The sequence below is a fragment of the Physcomitrium patens genome, chromosome 4 (assembly GCF_059467195.1).
Source record: "Physcomitrium patens ecotype Gransden chromosome 4, ASM5946719v1, whole genome shotgun sequence".
Lineage (NCBI taxonomy): Eukaryota > Viridiplantae > Streptophyta > Bryopsida > Funariales > Funariaceae > Physcomitrium > Physcomitrium patens.
In genome coordinates this window covers 19,503,435-19,523,168 of record NC_143413.1, presented here as the reverse complement: position 1 = coordinate 19,523,168, position 19,734 = coordinate 19,503,435, and the positions used below count along the sequence as shown (strand labels likewise).

General features: G+C 36.2%; 2 protein-coding genes across 17 annotated transcripts; both read left to right on the top strand.

Annotated features, from left to right (window-relative positions):
• The first annotated feature begins 10,627 nt into the window (after window positions 1–10,627).
• Window positions 10,628–15,440, top strand: LOC112281630 (uncharacterized). Of its 15 annotated transcripts, XM_024518357.3 has the most exons (10): window positions 11,070–11,210; window positions 11,622–11,743; window positions 12,353–12,397; window positions 12,538–12,648; window positions 12,906–13,379; window positions 13,949–14,089; window positions 14,260–14,376; window positions 14,527–14,668; window positions 14,977–15,108; window positions 15,301–15,440. In XM_024518357.3, the coding sequence occupies exons 5-9, from the start codon at window positions 12,936–12,938 to the stop codon at window positions 15,015–15,017; spliced, it is 885 nt and encodes a 294-aa protein (XP_024374125.1). In that variant the 5' UTR covers window positions 11,070–11,210; window positions 11,622–11,743; window positions 12,353–12,397; window positions 12,538–12,648; window positions 12,906–12,935; the 3' UTR covers window positions 15,018–15,108; window positions 15,301–15,440. The 15 variants fall into 15 exon arrangements, with proteins under 15 accessions (XP_024374122.1, XP_090106207.1, XP_090106204.1 ...); XM_024518354.3 differs by lacking the exon at window positions 12,353–12,397 and having other exon boundaries at window positions 10,628–11,210; window positions 11,587–11,743; XM_024518358.3 differs by lacking the exon at window positions 12,353–12,397.
• Window positions 15,441–16,047: 607 nt separating this feature from the next.
• Window positions 16,048–19,633, top strand: LOC112281629 (mediator of RNA polymerase II transcription subunit 15a-like). 2 transcript variants are annotated; one of them, XR_002969653.3, is made up of 8 exons: window positions 16,048–16,189; window positions 16,339–16,562; window positions 16,840–16,935; window positions 17,152–17,484; window positions 17,643–17,975; window positions 18,152–18,399; window positions 18,576–18,667; window positions 18,924–19,633. XR_002969653.3 is itself a non-coding variant. In XM_024518352.2 (8 exons), the coding sequence occupies exons 2-8, from the start codon at window positions 16,449–16,451 to the stop codon at window positions 19,192–19,194; spliced, it is 1,431 nt and encodes a 476-aa protein (XP_024374120.1). In that variant the 5' UTR covers window positions 16,048–16,189; window positions 16,339–16,448; the 3' UTR covers window positions 19,195–19,633. The 2 variants fall into 2 exon arrangements, 1 of the variants encoding a protein (XP_024374120.1); XM_024518352.2 differs by having other exon boundaries at window positions 18,152–18,343.
• Window positions 19,634–19,734: the final 101 nt, after the last annotated feature.

Below are 19,734 nucleotides of genomic sequence, written 5' to 3'. Positions count from 1 at the left end.
AGCTCAAAATTTCTATAAGTGCGTGTTATTAAGTTAAAAATCTATAAATTAAATTTTCATGGTATTTAAGTACTTATATTGTGAGATATCAAGAAAATTGCATATGGATGTATGTAAGCAAGGATTTGAGGCTATTATTATGATTTTGGCAATATCTCAAGATTCATAATGAATTTGCAGTTGATTTTTGTTTTAGTAGTTGTTGAAAGTATATCAATACTTCATGTAAAATTTTAGTTTGCTTGGATGATCAAATTGTGAGATATTAACTCTTAAAATTTGGAAAAAAAATTCAATAAGTTGTTACAAACATATATTTACTATAATTGTTACTTATATAATATGAATAGATAGAAGTAAGTAAAAGTAGATTAATTTTATAAGATCTTTTAGAGAAGCTTTCTAGATGCTTCATAGATGCTACTTTGACTTTAGATGTCTTTACACTTGATTGATAGGTTAGAAACTTGGTCGATAAGTTAACCATGTGCCACACATGTTGGTAGCTTGCAGAACAAGCTAACTATGTGGCACCCATATAGAAAACTTGCCTTGTAAGTTAAGATATGTGTTGTGTAAAGTCAACATATTTTTAGAGGTCTTAAAAAACGTTGCCACGTAGCTCCTAAGTAGATAGTATATATAGAGGCAAGAGTGAAGCCTTCTTCACTCTTGTCAACTCTTTTCTTCCTTTTAGTTTAGTTTCAAGGATATCTAGTTTTCTTGTCTTTTGGCAATATCTATTTCACTTTCTTTCTTAATATACATATTTAGTTATTTCTAATTTATCATCATTCTTTGAAAAAAGTCTCACTTATTTATTTATTTTTATCAAGTTCTTCTCCTTGACATATTGATAAGAGTGCACTTACAATATCAGAGCTTTGTCTAATCTTAATTAAGAATGGATTATCTTTTTTTCTTGATAAGAGATAAGCGTATTAGAAGTTACAAATTACCCTCTTCTACATTGATATTTTTCTTAGTATTTTTTTCTTCTCAAGTCCTCTCTTCTATTTGTCTTGAGCAATATTAGACATCTTCTCTTTTCTAAGTGTTATCATAGCAAAACTTGCTAAAATAAAGAATGCAATTACATAAATGCAAGAGTAATTGTGGAAGTTAATACTTGGGATGCATCAATTCAATTTACCACTACAAGGAGCAACAAGATTAGCAGAAAGTGAGGATGTAGAAATGATTGGAGTTGCTTCAACATATGCAGTAAATCATGTCCCTTCTCCTATGGTGGAACATCCTTCTAGAATAAGAGAACCAAGAATTGTCCTATCCAAGAAGTTTGATGGTACCAGATCAAAGTTTAGACGATTAATCAATTAAGTACAACTTATGATTGAACTTCAATCCCAAAGCTATCCAATTCCAAGATTGCAGGTTAGATTCATTACTACACTTCTTTCAAATTCAGCATTATCATAGTTTTCATCTTTTCTAAAATAATGAGATCTAATATTAGATAATTTAGAGGCTTTTTTGGCAAAGTTTCGATCCATGTATGGAAAACATGATGCAATTCGTGTTGCAACCAACAAGATCTATATTTTGTGACAAGGCAATCGATCAGTAGGATTATATGCTTCACAATTTTGACAACTTGTAACTGATATCAAGTGGGATGATGCTGTACTTGTTAGACAATTTCTCCACGGATTACAATATGAGGTAAAAAAATTAATGCTCAACTTACTTGATCCTTAAACATTGAATCAAATAATTGAATTTGCTGTAAACTACTACAATCATCTTTTTGAATTTTGATCTGAGAACCGTACAAGTAGACCTCAACATTATTATAATTCAATGGCAACACCAACATCTCTTCAACACATACATTCTGAAGTAGAAGATATGCAAATTGATGTAGTACGTTTCAAACTTCTTACTGAGTAAGAATAGTCTTATCATCGTTAAAAAAGATTCTACTTATAGTATGGAGAACCTAAGCACATTATTCAAAAGTACTCAAAGAAGCAATGTAACTATAAAATAAGGAGTACAGCTATCAAAGAAGATACTATATTGGAAAACAAATTTGTCCAATTATAATATGAACCATGCGGCTGGAACTTTGTACAATATCTAGTGAAGGTCCTATTCTCTCTTCAAAACCCTCTCTTTGTTTTACAATAAATGTTATTCTAGGACCAAAACATCACAAAGCCTCTGCCTTGTTAGATTCAAGAGCCTCAGCCTGATTCTTAGATGAAGAATTTGCTAATAGATATAGCATATTTTTTGTAAAGAAAACTAAACCTATTCATGTAGAAGTCATAGATGGTCGTCCATTCTCTTCAGGAGATGTTACTCATGAAATCCTTCCTATAGAAGTAACAACTAATGGTCATAGTAGATTTGTAATATTTAATATGATTAGATCTCTCTCTAATCTAGTCATCTTAGGTTTATCATGGCTAGAAAAATATAATCCTAAAATAGATTGGACTTCTCGTAGTCTTGATTTTTCTAAAAGTATAACTAAGAGAGCAGTTAATTAAATAGAAAGTCATAAATTTAGTATAATTAAAATTGAATTTGTAAGTATAAGAGTTTTCTTGCATGCTGCAAAAGAAGGATTACCTTGTGTCATTTATGTTGTACTTGTTTCTACTGGTGGAAAGACTTCAAGTGGCATTTCAAGCCAATATCAAGATTTTCAAGATATATTTGAGAGGAAGAATATGGATACTCTTTCGAAACATCATCTCTATGATTGCTCAATTGACTTTTAAGAAGGAGCACAATTGCCATTTGGACCAATCTATAGTTTATCACAAAATGAGTTGGCTGAACTCAAGGAGTAAATTGAAGAAAATTTGGCCAAGAACTTTATATGCCATTCCAAATTTCTAGCATGAGCTAAAATTTTATTTGTGAAGAAAAAAGATGAATCATTGCAGATGTGTGTCGATTATTGAGGATTCAATAAAATCACCATCAAAAATAGGTACTCGCTACCTTTGATATGTAGACTCTTTGATCAGTTGAATCAAATTAAGATCTATACAAAAAGAGATCTAAAAAGAGCATACAATCTGATACGCATCAAAGAAGGAGATGAATGGAAGACTGTGTTTTGAACAAGGTATGGATATTTCAAATACAATGTCATGCCTTTTGGACTTACAAATGCACTAATAGCATTCCAACATCTAATGAATGATGTATTTTGGGAGTTTTTAGATGATTTTTTTATCTATTACCTAGACGACATCTTAATCTATTCTAAGAACATAGAAGAACATGAACTTCATGTTCGTCATGTGTTACAAAAACTAAGAGATGCGAGACTCTATACTAAGATAGAAAAGTGTGTATTTCATACTATTCAAGTCGACTTTTTAGGATACATTATTTTAAATGATCGACTTATGATGGATCTTAAGAAAGTTCAAACTATTATGGATTGGAAGATCTCAAAAACGGTAAGAGATGTCCAATATTTTTGGAGATTTGCCAATTACTATCGAATCTTTATCAAAAACTTCTCTCAAATTGCAGCTCTACTTACACGTTTGACTTGTAAAGACAAACTTCAATGGAATTAAGAAGTAGAAGTAGGAGTTGAAGCTTTGAAGACAACCTTTGTTTTTACACCAATCTTGTATCACGTCAATTTTTTTAAGCCATTTTTTATAAAAATAGATGCATCAGACTTTGCTTTGAGTATTGTATTGTCACAAATGGGAACAGATGATAAACTTCACCTAATAGCTTTTCATTCCAAAAAAATTTCAGCAACTAAGATCAACTACGAGATCCACGACAAAGAACTTCTTGCAATCATAGATTTATTTTAAGAATGGCTCCATTATCTAAAAGGTGTTCGTAGTCCAATTATCATATATACGGATCATAAGAACCTTGAATATTTTATGTCAGCATGTATTTTGAATCATCGCAAAGCTCATTGGAGTATGTCTTTTTCAAGATTCAAATTCAAGCTCACTTATCAACTGAAAAAACAACAAGGTTTGTCAAATGCACTCTCTAGACGATCTTACCTTACACCAAAGGAAGGAGATTTTGCTTTTGATGAGCAACGAACAATTCTATTAAAGCCAGAGCATCTTCATCTTTGAGCAATGAAATCAATACTAACTATTAATTCAACTTTTATTAAGCAAGTTCAATCAAGTATGTCTTCTGATCCTCTTATTCATGATATTAAGGAAAATCCTTTAAAGTCTCATGTTACTTCTAAGTTTGAGTTCAAAAACAATCTACTATATTTTGAGGGACACTTCTATGTTCCAGAAGGTGAAACTCGATTAAGTGCTCTTTAAGCTCGTCATGAATTTCTAGCAGCAGGACATTTTGGGTACAATAAAACTTTGGAATTAATATCCAGGGGCTTTTGGCGGCCTCAAATGTGGAAAGCAGTCAAAGATTTTGTACAATCTTAAGATATTTGCTCAAGATCAAAAACTCCTCGTCATCAACCTTATGGACTTCGTCAGCCATCACCCGTTCTAGAACAACCATGGTCTTCTATTTCTATGGATTTCATCACGGATCTTTCAATCTCATGTTCTTATGACTCTATAATCATGATAGTAGATCGTTTTACCAAGATGGCACATTTTGTATCATGTATAAAATCTATCACAAGTGAAGAAACAGCTAAGCTCTTTCTTACCAATATCTATTACTATCATGGATTATCCAAAGATATTATATCAAATAGGGAACTCAGTTTGTATCAAGATTTTAGTGGATTCTTTTCAAGATTCTAAAAGTAGGTATAAAACTATCTTTGGCATTTCATCTACAAACTAATGGACAAATGGTGCATGATAATCAAGTTTTGGAGTAGTATTTAAGATATATCTTCAACTACCAATAAGATGATTGGACAACTTTTTTGCTATTGGCAGAGTTTGCTTATAATAACATAGTACATTCTTCTATAAAACAAACATCTTTCTTTGCCAATTATGGTTATCATCCATGACTTGATACTTTTCATTTTTTAAAAGCAAATAATTTTATGGCAAAAGATTTAGCAAATCATTTGTTAGAACTACATATAACAATAAAGGCATAATTAAAAGAAGCTCAAAAACAACAAAAGATCAATGTGGATGTCTATCAAAAGAAACAACCATCATTCAACATGGGTGAAAAGGTATGGTTACTTTGTCACAATATCAAGACTACTCGTCCTTATAACAAGTTGGACTATCAAAGGCTTGGACCATTTTCTATTTCTACACAAATCAATCCAATTGCATATCATTTACACCTATCGAAGTTAATGAAAATCCATCCAGTATTCCACATGTCTCTTCTTCAATCATATAAGACAGTGGACATATTAAGAAGAAGACAAGTTCCACCTCTTCCTGTAGAAGTAGACAATAATGAAAAGTTCGAAGTAGAAGAAGTCTTAGATTCAAGGCGACACCAAAATAAATTAGAATATCTTATCCATTGGCGTAGATATGATATTAGTGAATGGACATGGAAGCCAATAAAGATTCTTACAAATACAACAAATACGGTGGAGGCTTTTCATCGACAACATCCATTGAAATCAAGTTGAAAACCTTTCTTATAAAAAAACAAGATCTAAGCAAGATAATATTCTATTTTCAATCTTTGTTTGTAGCTTCTTTGTAGTTGTGATGTTGATGAGATGGAGATCAAACAACCAACGAATTCGACTCAAGATCCTTTGTTTGCTGACTTGCCAGATGAGACAATACAATTGTTACAACCTTCAAGATGACGTAATCGAGAATAAGATCTTCAAGAATGACATGTTCTTCTTCAAATAGATGGCAAGTTACAATGTATTTGGTATCACGACCTCGAAAGGGACTCCCAATATTTGGTGATTTTACTAGAGGTAGGAATAACTCCTAACGGTGTTCCAAATGTTTTATTTGAAAGAACTTATGAAAGCCTCAACAACAATCAAATAACTAGGTGGTCTTTCTACCCTGATATGGGACACTATTGATGATTGAGAGGCCCTATCAATCATCTTCAAAGAAAACAAAGATCAAAGTATGTAGCAAATATAATTTGCCGCATCTTAGACTTCCTCAATATATGATCACCAATCCTCGTGGAACTCATCTCTAAAAGGGGGGATAATGTCACTAACATATATTTATTATAATTATTACCTAGATGATATGAATAAGTAGAAGTAGATAAAAATAGATTAATTTTATAATATCTTTTAGAATAGCTTCTTAGAAGCTTCATAGACATTATTTTGACTTTACATGTATTTATACTTGATTGATAGATTAGAAGCTTGGTCAACAAGTTAACCACATGCCACACATGTTGGTAGCTTGCAGAACAAGCTAACTATGTGGCTCCAATATAATAAAATTATCTTGCAAGTTAAGATATGTGTTGTCCAAAATCAACATGTTTTTGGAGGTCCTATAGAACATCGCCGCATAGCTCCTAGGTAGATAGTATATATAGAGGCAAGAATGAAGCCTTCTTCACTCTTGTCAACTCTTTTCTTGTTTCTAGTTTAGTTTCAAGGGTCTCTAATTTTCTTGTCTTTTGGCAATAGCCATTTCAATTTCTTTCTTAATATATATATTTAGTTATTTCTATTTTATCATCTTTCTTTGAGAAAAGTCTCACTTATTTATTTGTTTTTATCAAATTCTTGTCTTTGAGAAGTAGCAACGAAAAACCTAACATTTTTTTGGAACAAACTCTCTCTATCCCGACATCGCTCCTTATGGAACTTATTCCTAAAAAGGAGAGACAGAGTAATGTCACAAACATACACATGTAAACCAATAATTACTTATATGATTAGATAGAAATTGATAAAGTAGGTGAAAGTAAGTTAATTTTGTAATATCTTTTATAAAAGCTTCCTAATAGCTTCATAGATGTTGCTTTGACTTTATAGGTGTCTATGATTGACTTTTTAGGTTAAAAACGTAGTCAACAAGTTAGCCATGTGCCACACACATTAGTAGCTTAAAGAACAAGCTAACTATGTGGTGTACACATAAAAAACTTATATTGTAAGCTAAAGCATGTGTCTTGCAAAGTCAACACATATTAGAGGTCCTAGAGAACATCGCCACATAGCTCCTACTTAGATAATATATATAGAAGCAAGAGTGAAGCCTTCTTCACTCTTGTCAACTCCTTTCTTGATTCTAATCTAAATTCAAGAGTCTCTACTTTCCTTGTCTTTTGACAATAGCCATTCCAATTTCTTTTTAATATACATAATTCTTTATTTTTTTATATTTTTTTATTTACTTTCATCAAGTTCTTGTCCTTGACATTGTATTAAAATAAGTTGAATACTATCTAAGATCATTGTTATTTTTTTTCTTTTAGTATCTTTCAAAGATGTCTCAACTTATATTTTTAGTAGATCTTTTTCATTCATTATATGAAACAAGCTTAAAATAATATCTTCTTTAAGTGCCAAAATAAGTTCTATTCTTATCTTTCAATAATAATTTACTCCTAGCAATTCAAGTGAGTGCTCTTTATTCTATTTTTTTTAGATTTTGAGTAACTTATGCTCAAAACATTATGATAATAGTTCAAAGGTATATTATTCATTGAAAATAAGAAATTCTTGGTATATTTTCTTCATCTATCTTTGAAATTTTAGCTTTCAATTTGATAAGAAAATATTCCCATCTTGTTCCAAAAATTGATCTCTTATCATATTATGAAGATTATTTTGTATTTTGTAAAATGTATCTACATTTGATATCCAAAGCCTCTTAAATGTATCAAATATTGAAAAAGATATCAAATCTTGTAAGTATTTACGATTAATTCAAAGTCTTGAATGTGGTCATTATCTAGATATTCTAATCAAAAAGATTAATATTATCAAATCATAGTATATACTATAAAAATATATACTTAGGTACCTACAACTATTTAAAGGCTTAAGGACAACATGTACTTACAATTATCTCCAATTTTTGCAATTCATCAATAATTATGTCTAAATTACTACAAGCCCAACAAGCCAATAGATAAAAAGATCTTGCTAGCCATCAATCCAACCTTATTCCTATTATATACCTATCAACATAGATTAGTATAATAAAAAATAAAATAATACCAAAAAACATTTAGCAATAATATCTATGATTAGATAAAGGTACCAAAGACAAAAATCAAAAATTTACATTGGATCCTCATCTCTAATGTTACCTAAGCAAAAATTAAAAAAATAGATCAAGCAATTAGTATCTGCATGCCATTGAAGATTGCATGTCAAAAGTAAACCAAATCAATAGGCATCCACCTACAATTGATGGTTAAAAATCAAAAAAAAAATTATAATAAAAAAATTATAATAATGTAAAATATAGAAAAGAAAAAAAATTAAAAATTCAATTAAAAAGTACATAATATTAAATAAATACCACTTCAATTCTCCAAATGATTTCTTTTCTACAAACAAAGAATTTTATTTGTTCTTTTGTATATCTTCAGTATAAAAATGATTAAAAAATAGTCAAGTTTGGACTGTATGTGTTTCTTAGAGTGGACTTCTGAACTTAACATTTAAAAAATTTGAAAAAATATTATTATTATCATTATTATTTAATATCAAATTAATAGAAAGTAAATCTATTATTTATATTTATTATCATAAAACTTGTGGATGTATGCTATTGTATCAAAAAAATAAAAAAAATTAAATGATTAGATTTAAAAAGTGAAAATCTTTTGTATACAAATAAGGTGTTGAAGTGATATTATTATAATTTTATCATTTTGTGCAAATTAAGGGGTTTTTGAGAGCCAAGATTTCATGGAGGTGTAAAAGATGGATGATAGAGCCATAAAAAAAAATTATAAGAAGATGAATATTTGAAAAAATATCATAGATGATTTGTAAAATTATTGAGAATCTAACTTATTAGCACTTGATGAGTTATAGATTGGCATAGAAAAGGCTATTAAACAATTTGTAAATGCCATAGAAAGATTTATATATGAATCTACTTAAATATATATAAAAAAAAGACAACTTATTTATTGGAACTCAACTAATAAGTATAAGATAAACTCTCTATAGCTAGATACGTAAAGTATTTCCAAATTAAAAATCACACCACACAACATGGTGGATCCTAATTCACATCTTAGTAGAAGCACACTTTACAAATTTATCAATAGCAAGCTAAGTTTGAAAAGAAAATAATAAACATGTATATATATATATATATATATATTGAAGATAACTATTGCTCCAATCCAAGTGGAGACAACATCAACATGTTGCAAACGAGAGTGTTATTGCTTCTTTAAGCCAAATTATATCTTGGTAGAGAGGCAAAAATACTACCTCAAAACTTTTCATAAGCAACAAGGGTATAAGGGTATGGATAAGTGTCCATGGACAATTCCATTCTTAATACACCAATTGTAAGCAAATGTTTATTACCGTACTTAAGAAGAAATTATGTACTACCAATTAGAGGCAGATTTATGGTGTACCATCTTCTACATTCTTCTCATATTTTAATATGTATGGACAAGGAATCCAGTCATCAATTCATAGAAATAAAGGCCTTAAATAACCTCAGATGGCACTGTTCAAGCAATGGGCACTATCATTGCTATCATCAAAGAGAACATGGATCCTATGCCTCATCAGATGCAGATCATGGTCCCAAGGAGAATGGATATCCTAGAATATCTTTTTGCTGGCCACAATTAGAAATAAATTCAAGCTGGTGCTTCAGAAGTATTAATATGACTTCTTTGAATTTTTTTTCATTAAATATATTTGTAAATTCACTCTCTACTTCAAAGCATTGATTTTTATGTCAATATACTACTTTCCATTTACATATATTGTTCAAAAAAATTGCTTAATGTTTAGTTTGTGCAAATTGATTTATATTTCTTCAAGTTAGTCTTTACTACCAAGGATTAGAATTGGTTGTTATTGTATAATCTATTAATAGAATTTTCATTTAGTTGTGATACTAAGTATGCATGTGTCAATGGTAGACAAATATAGCTTATGGCTTACGACTGATTTCCCAAGCTGCTGTAAGCAAGATTAATGAGTTGTTCCATTTTGCAATTTGCAATTTGTTTACTAAGTAAAAAATATGTGACTTACTTTGGCAATATATTGCAAAATCTACCAAAGGTACGGCACATGTTTTATTTGTGCAGTAGAGAACTGCACCCTTGAGCCACCAAAGCTTGTGCTGTCAAAACTATTACATTTAGAAGGGAAAAAATTTAAAAAAAGATAATACAAGAAAATTCATTTGTATCATTTATGGCAAGATGGATACCCCCAAAATTGCTATTGCACATATGCATGTGTGATATGTTACATTTTATACAATACACATACTGAACCAATATATATCATATAGAACACAAATAATATTATATAGGAAAAATAAACTTATAATAGATATATATATATATAGTTTATATTATTAAAAATTTATTAAATAAATTTTAAATATGGGTATTTCATATGTATATTATATAGGGTCAGAGGGGGTGTGTATCGAGCAAGCCCTCCTTGTGGGGAGGGTCGGTCCCGAGGGTAGTACACGTTGCGTAAAGTAAAAGTGGCCCTCCACGCAGCAGCAGTCGGTGAGAGTTCCCCCCGCCGTGAAGACCGGGCCGATGACGACGCTGTCCCTGGCAGACCAAGCGGGCTTTTCTCACTCGCTCCCTCGCTCCGATTCCGATCGATAAGCGAGGTCAAGCTGCTGGGGGGTCCGTTATGGCTGCATTTTGTGAGGCTTGTTTCTGCAAGTCGGAGTGGCGTCGGAGGTGGTCGCGGAAAGGAGTGAGAGAGAGAGATAGAGAGAGCGCTAGCGAGCAGGGGTTAGGGTTGGATAATTTATGTGAAAGAGCGTTCTTCGAGTAGCTCATTTTAAGTAGAGCATTTTGAGTGGGGGAGTGGGGCGGGCGACAGTGAATTGGGTGGATGCCTTAGATTCTTTTGCCTACCACCTGCAGGGACTGTGGATGCGTTGGAGATTGCACCCTTGGAAGAGGATGTTCTTGATGTTTTAAAATTGAACATGCTTGACAATCGCTCCTGCTACTTGGGCGTTTGCTGAGGGGAGGTCCGGTGGAAGTCGGATGATTGCTTCTCTCTGGATTTGTATTTGGTCACACCCATGGCCCTGTTGGATTGGATCTGCCAACGTCTATTGGCGCGTTGAGAAGAAAAAGTGGTACGTGCGACACTGAAGGATTGAATGGGTGTTTATAGGATGCAAAAGTGGGAGGGAGTTGGTGCAATGGAGGAAGTGCGGAGAGTTGTTCTGCACTGATAGCTCATTTCTCCAATTAGCACCCTTGACATACAGATCAGTAAAGGTTTTGGAATTCTGGGTGTCCACACCCTTACAAGGTGTGACCTTAGATTTCGTCACCTCCTGCTAGAGCTTGATAATCTCATGGCGAGGAGGTGGAAACTTTTTGTGTTGTTTTTCATGATTCGTGCAACCCGGAGGTTTTGTTTCTTTCTTTCCTTTTCTTCATTTTTGTTTTTGGTTTGTGACAATTTTAACCTGCTTGGGGACACGTATTGTTTACGGTGCTGGGTAGGTGATTGATCCCGTTGCAATAGTGCGGATTCACAGAACCTTCATTGCATCTAGAGTGTTGGCACGAATCAGACCCTGTCGAAAAAGGACAATATGGACAATTCTTCTTGGCGTTCGTCGTTGGCGCTTGATTCACGTCAAAAAATAGTAAAAAGAATGTAAGCATGTGAATTTTGAGTCTCAGCTCTGGCTTACAATTTCTCCGGCATCAGCGAAGTGAGGTAGATTTTTTGCTGAGTCGTCGGCTGCGCTCACTGGTCCGGATGCCCGTCTCTCCATGCGTTTCGATGCACGCAAAGGTGTCTACCGATGATAAGTTCCGATGCCGGGGACAATAATATAAATTTACTAGCAGTGTTACGAAATGTAATCGGTGTGGGGTGCAGTGGTTAGTGCCAGGTAGTGGTAGTGAAACTATTGGTACTAACGCATATTGAATTGTACAGTTATAACTACATGCTATAGCGTTTTGCCCGCAAGCGTATTATTATTATTATTATTATTATTATTATTTTAATTTTTTATACCAGATCATGCTACTGTCATGTGCAAATTATTGTCTCTTTATGCGCTCTCATCCGAAAAGTACAAACATGCTGCACCCGAAGGTAGGTCATGTAGGTAAAGTGCGAAAGCGTGAGAGTCAGTAAGTGTGAGGGGCAGTGAAAGAAATGAACGGCGAAGTCTGGCTCGCTCAGCACGTAAAGCAGACGCCACTAGTTGTGATGTGAGGTTCTAAATATCTTGCTAGAGTGTGTCCTGTTCAGGTGTGATTAGATTCCCGCGGAAAGCTCACGGGCACGGATTCACATGTACGTGAGTTTATGTGAACAGTTTATGTGGATGTATTCATGGATGGGTGAGGGTAAGAGGTTATTTATTTGTTTATTTGTATCTTTATAATTTCGGGTTGCATGTTTTTGACGAACCAGGGTCTTGTTTTGTGCCACAGCATGGATACCTTGCAGCGGTACAGGCCAACCGCAGGGTAAGCTGGTAAGGATGAACTTCTGAACCTTGCATCGCGATTGAGAAGAAAATCTTTCAGGCTGCAACGGATCAGGTACAGCTTCTGTTTGCATCAATCTGGATCCTGTGTTGGAGTGATGAGGATTTAGAATGTTCGGATAACTGCTATCTGATGGAGAGCGTGTCTATTGTGCGCAAGTGTTTGCTGTCCGTATGCGCGATTTACAACATGATGTCCGAGTCATTTGTGTTTCTGCCTTGCAAGTTGCATTCGGTGGTTGATAAGAGTGAGCCTAACCTATAAGGTAAGGGGGACAGGTATTGACACATCCCATGGAAATTTCTTTGCAGCAAGATTATTTTGACAAAATTTCGGGGAAGATGACGTCACTTGAGACCAAGACCAATGGAAATCCGCTTCAACGACCTGCTTCTGGATTACCAGGAGCAAGAGGTGAGGCACCGGGAGTGCCTGGAGTTCCAGGATCTGGTGCTTCACAGATGCGGAATATAGCTGGTTTGAGAAATGTAGCCCAGCTCGGAACCCAGCAGCATCTTCAGCAGCAGCAACAACAGCTTCAGCAACTCCAACAGCAGCAGCAGTTTTTAACACAATCACTCCAGGCTAATGGAGCCAGTGGTATTCAAGCCACTGTATCTGGGCTGACCTCTAATCTACCCGGAGTTGCTAGTGTGAGTCAGAATCCGATGTCTGGCATAGGTGGTCAAGTCATGAATTCCACGATTATGAGCAACCGCCTTCAGCAAATGCAACACCAGCGTCAATCTGTTCAACATCAGCAAGTCTCGCAGCATCAGCAGCAGGTATGTTCGCTTTACAGATCTTTTTCCTGCTGGAGCGGCGTGTTTGCTTTCATGGGTCTGAATTGCCTGCTGTAAGCTGCTTTGTTCCATGTCGGTATGTCCAAAGTCATTTCAGTGTATGTAAATGTTTAGTTATTTAACCAACTATTACGTTTTTTTTATTTTTTTATTTTTTTATTTGTCAGATATATTCATAGCTATCTTGCTTCAAATTACACATTTGACTGTAAAGCACTTCAATTTTTGAATGGATCTATTCACGAGTAGGTTAAGGATCGGTTTCTGTTGGTCTGTTCCTGGCTGTGAGGTTTTTGGCTTTGTTTTCGAGCTTTGATGATGTGAAGTGTGAACAACGAGGAAATGGATGACCCTTTGCAATTGTTTATTTATATTTCCATTATTCATTTCCTTGTCACCCAGTGGAAACTCGAGCTGGTAGCTTTATCTGAAAGTCTCGTGCTAATAGAAGCAACATTACAACACTTACCACTTGGTATTTGAGGTTCGAAAGCGGTGCATGATGCATGGTTTTTAAAATTTTAAGTTGCAAAATTGATTGGTTGATGCAGAGTAATCAACAGCAACAATTGCTGTATCAGCAGCAGCAGCAACATCAGGCAGCAGTTTCGAAACAGAAACTGCAAATGCAACAGCAACAGCAACAGCAGTCACTTCTCCAACACCAGCAGCATCAATCGCTGCTACATCAGGTGGGATACTTATGTGTCTTCCATCGTCGATTCTTGAATGAACAGTTCTTTGGTGAGTTGAATTCTTTATTGAAGTCTCTGGTTTGCAATTTTTCTCATTCTCTGACTATTATTTGTGAAGCTTGAGCTTTTATCGGTTACCAACTATTACAAGCAGTACATTTTACCAGCTTTCTTCATTGAATCGGCAACAGCAACCTGTAAGTCAGCTTTTGGTCCAAAGCAATGCTGCACTACAACAGCAGCAACTGCTCCAACAACAGCTTCTGCAGTCTAAACAGCAGCAAGTAAGTGATTTGCTTCTTTATGCCATAGATAAATTTTTCTGTTGGTTAGATTTATGAGGAGTGCTGTTGAAAAAATGGTATAAGTGGAGCGTATTGACATAAGTGGTGTAGTTTGCTGTTACTCTGGTTTCGAAACAACAATAACAACAGCAGCAGCAGACCACTACATCTACTCTATCACAACAGCCACAGCAATTACAACCTATTGTTCAACAGCCTGGTCAGCAGGGTCAGGTTGGACAGCAGCGGCATGGGTCAAATCAACAATCACAGCACCGTATTGGACAGTCAGGTAGGTTTGGAACTTTTTTAATTTATTCTTGTCTGGAATATGGATACTACCATGTGACTACATTCTGTAATGTTCAGTGATATTTAGACTTTTAGCAACTTTTAGGCACAGTAGCATTTTGTCGATATTGACGAAGATGACAATATATGAGGTGGAAAGGGAAGCGATGCAATGAAGTATTGGTAGTCTTACCAGGCTAATTGATATCTTTATTTTTATTTTTTAAAGTATGGTGTTTTCCTACCGTCAATTCATTTGATATTCTGCTTTTCTCTAAACAATGGGTTTCACTTTGTCAATGAATGTAGGAGGTCTGCATCAGCAACACCAACAGCAGCAGCAACAGTAGCAGGGAAACATGTCATTTCAAGCCCAACAGCAGCAGGCAAATATGCCACTTCAAGCCCAATAGCAGCATGCAATTTCTGAGCACCCTACAGGTGTAAAAGCATTCCGTTCCTGTTTCTTCGGCACCACTTAGAGAGCTGATTTTTCTCCTTCTGAAGATAATCTTCAACTTGACATCGTAATTGTCATTGTAGAAAGAATGATTCAGAGTAAGGGAGTTGTATGGAGAAGGAAGCGAGGCACGTCTGGGTGTTGAATACTTAAGGCTTGTATGTTTGTTGTAGCCTTATGCCATCCGAGCAACTGCAGAAGCTGAAGCATTATAAAGATGTTCTGCGGCGAATGATTCCCTACCTGCGTGTTCCTAAAGACAGTGCCAAAGGAGGTCAACCAGGATAAAGGGGATGCTTTCGAGAAGCAGATTTTAAGTATTGTGGAAACTTTCAAGAGGAGGCGGCAGCCGCAACCAACAGCACCTGGTGGGCCTGCTTCTCCTGCACCTCCTCCGGCTCCTCAGGCCGTAGCTCAGCCAGTGCCTGTCCAACATCCTGACCAAGTCAATGTGCCACAAGCGTCACATCCACAACCGCCTCAAGTGGTAATGTGCAGTCTAAGCGTACTGTTCGATTCATGTATTTAATCTAGATCTCTTGGTAGGCGTGTAAAACAAGCGTGAGTTTAACTTTACTTACTCAATCCACCATTTTCCTGCACTAATCATTTTCTACCATCATTGGATTTCACTGTTTCATAAATGACCTAGATGCAGTCTTGTAGAATTGGACTTCGTGTTAATTTGTAAGTCTGTCTTTTGGTTCACAACCGCAGAATAGCCAACCGGTCCTACCAATTCCAAGCAACAACCAAGGGATTCAATCAGTCCAACAGCAGCAGCAGCAACAGCAACTTCTTTCACAGATGCAACAAGAGAAGCAGATTCAGCGTCAACAGTTGACGGGGGTAGGTCCACAGGCTACAGGAAGCATGTTCCGGCCTACTAATAATGCACAATCACCACTTCAACACAACCCAGGAGTTTTACAGCAAACTCTTGCAGGGACCCTACTGCAATCAACTGTGGTACCTACATTGCAGCCTGTAGGAGCTGCAATGCCTACCAGCAGTACAGGGCTAATTGGTGAAAATGGATTGATCGGCTTGTCGGCAAATTCTGTAAGCATCTTTGATAATGTTTTTTTAACACAACCATTCTTAAGTGAAACCTAGCCATTAACATCCTTGTATAATTGGACTTGCTGTTAAGTTCAAATTTTCTCGTTTAGTTCCTCATGTTGCATGCTTTCAATGCATTTGTTATACAGAATGTACCCGGCAATGTACGCAATCCGGCATGAATCTACCGCAGCCCGATGTAGTTCACAATTTGGGATAAATACGTATCAGCAGAGCCCCAATAACACGTTACAGCAGAATGGTGGCTCTGTTACTTCATTGCCACGTCAGAATAACGCAATTCAGCAGCAGCAAGAGCAGCCAGCGGTTACAAGCTCAACACGCCCAGCAACAGCGCCTAGTTCAGCAGCAGGTTGTTTTGTTTTGTTTTATGGTGTGTATGTTTGTTTGTTTTCCCCTTTCTTCTTCTCCTTCTCCCTCTGTTGTTTGTTTTAATCATTTTCATTGTTTTGATCTTTTTTCCGGGTAGACGGGAGGATCGCCGCTTGTAGCCATCATTTTGGTTTTTAGCACTTGGAAAACTTAGGCGATTGAACGTTTGAATATGTCTGAGATTGTTGGTATAGGTCGGGCTCTTTTGTGTAGATTTAGTTTAGGCTTTTTGATGACATTATGTGATATTAGTACAGGACATGCAGCAACGGCAGCTACAGCAGCAGCAGCAACGTCAGCTAAATCACCAGAATAACCAGGCTGTTCAGCTGCAGGGGTTTGGCGTCCTGTTGGTGTGTGCCGCTATTGCACTATCTTTTTTCTGCTCAACGCAGTCACAGTAATATTTTATACTGCGTATTTGAGTATTAATGAGAAGGCTGTCTTATTTAAGAAAAAGAGTATATACATGCTGCATCCTGTCCTTTTCAGTGAAGTTTTCAAGTGGTTTAATGATTCAAAGTGAAGCTGTCATAATCGTGTGTTGTAATTTTGTGATGAACCCTCAGACGGGGACGCCGTCACAAACAATTCGGATACCATCTCCCTCGACAGTTTCGGCCACTCCTGCAACTCAGGATGAGGCAGACCATCAGGGTCCCACGCCTGCCACAAACAGCACAATACCATGCACCATGCAGGCTTTGCAAACAGCTATTCGTAGTACAGGACCAATAAATACCCCTGGTATGTCAGTGTCACCGCTTATGGAAAACACGTTGTCCCCAAGTCCTGGCCAGTTACTGACGGTACACGATGCTGTTCAAACCTTTTCTCCTGGGTTGCCACTCATAGATGGGACTATCTCAACTGAACATTCGCTTGAGCAATTGAAGAAAAAGGTTCGTCTTCCCCTTTTGAGATCGTCCTCGTTTGCCTGTGTCACGCTTGACCAATTCTTCTTCCTTATACAATGATCGAGCACAGTAGATTCATAGCCCCTCCATCGTCAATCTCAATGGTAATCGCTGAATTTAACTGCCTGTGATTCGTCTTGCAGGTTGATTCCATGCCAAAGGAAATTCTCAAGGAAGCTGTGAATGCGTTGAATGATGTGGTCAGTTGTGGAGATAAATTGGAAGGCTCTGCCCCAGGTACTGGTTCTCGCGCTGCAATCGGGGAAGATTTATCAGCCAAGACAAGGTCAACGATCCAGGCCCGAGCAATCTCACATGATACTAGAAATGCCGCAACGAAGAGACGACGTGTAGATTCAATTGCTGTAAACATGATATCTGCAGATGGAACAATTTCCAACGCTCTGCACAGGCATCGTTACAACACACATGTTGGGAATCACATGGTTTCACATATCAACAGCCCTCTTCTAAAGGTTGAAACTCCTAAATGATTTCCTGGAATGGCAGTCTTGGTTTTTTCTATTCACAAACTCCCATTATTCTCTGCTAATGTTCGTTTGCATATGTTACTGAAAATTGTGAACTTTGAATACGTGCTCGAATTTGTTAGTATACCAATTCTAAGGACTTGCTAATTACGTTGTACCAGATCACAGAAAGCTTGGAGGAGGAAATAAGGTACATCAATAGTCGCTCAATTGATACTGTTGTTGAAGTTAGCACCGAGGCTACAGAGGAGAATGCATCACAGGGCTGGAATGGCATTGTGCTTTCTTGCTGTTACAAGGGCAACGCATTGAGTCCCAATGTGTCTTATCTTCAAGCTAAAGAATATGCTCTGGTAATTTCCCCAGGCGGTGCTCAATTTTCATGGTGGATGTCATCGGTGTGCAAATGGTATTTTTTTTAATTTTTTTCATGTATGTTCTAAATTGTCTGTATCTCCTTCAATAATTTTTTTATGGATAAAAGAACGGCACATTGAATTTTCACTGTTGGTGAGGATCCCTTATCTTGTGCTCTCGATGTTGCTAATAACTAACATTAATTGGAACCGATTTTGTAAATGGCAGTTATCGAGGACATCTCTCTATTTGACAGTACTACCTACTTACCCTGCATGTTCGCCACATGTTTGGTTTGACAATTCAAATCCTCAAGCAATGTAAGGAATCAATTCACTTTTTCTATTGGTTGTATTTTGGTCTGCCTTGCAAAAGCTATCATTTTTAGCATTGTTTTCAACATTTTTTTTCTATACGATTTGAGATAATCCAGTGTCTTTTGAATGGCGCTCAGAAATGGTGCACATTGAGTAGCACAGTGTACTTTTAGTCACTTCATCACATCATGAATTCAGAATCATCCATCCTCCACATTCAAAATTGGTACTGTGCTGATGAAGTCCTGGGTTTCTGCAGTCACTATTGTTTCAGGGGTGCACAGGAGGAATTTATGAGGAGTCTTCTTCGCATGGCCTCGCCCTTGCCTCTTGCTACCATTGCAACCAGCTGGGATGAATGTGCTCGAAAATCTTTGAGTATGCTTATCAGCAAGGGGGTGGCAACTTCACCACTGCGTATGGAGCGTGGGAGACAGCCCATCAGATCGCATGTAAACCGGTTTCTTAAATGCGTATCGTTCCTCCCCAGTAATCGAGATACTGTAGTGCTGCAAGTGTGCTGGCTGTAAAAGTTTTTGGGAACGTTTGGTATATTAGTGTACAATTTTGGGAACGGTTTTCGCCAATCCTACTGGTCAAAGTACGGGGAGTCATAGTCTCTGGTAATTCATTACAGGCTAGTCTCTGAATAAGTTTAATCTAGTATTGTGTTTTTTTAGAATTAGGTGCGGCATCCTGAATTATATGTCGATGGTGAATATCAAGGGACTTCGCTGGGAATTGACAGTAGTAATCCTCTACGAGATAGCAAGTTAATGTACAAAAAGATACTGTACATAAGATACTTCATTTTTTGATCCCAAGAAGCTACATCTAGTTAAGTTCACTACGCCACTCAAGTGTCTCCGGTAGGAATGTCTGCTAGTGTGAATTTACCAGTAAGTTAGAGCTGCTGAAGTGGCAACTTTGTCGAAATTACTTTGCAATAAATATGTACTATTTACCACAGTGCACCAGTTTGTTGCACATTGAGAAAAGTATTATGGAGAATTTTATCAGCAAGTATCTAGTTTCAATTAATAGTAGTTTTTTTTACATTGGTCTTCGTC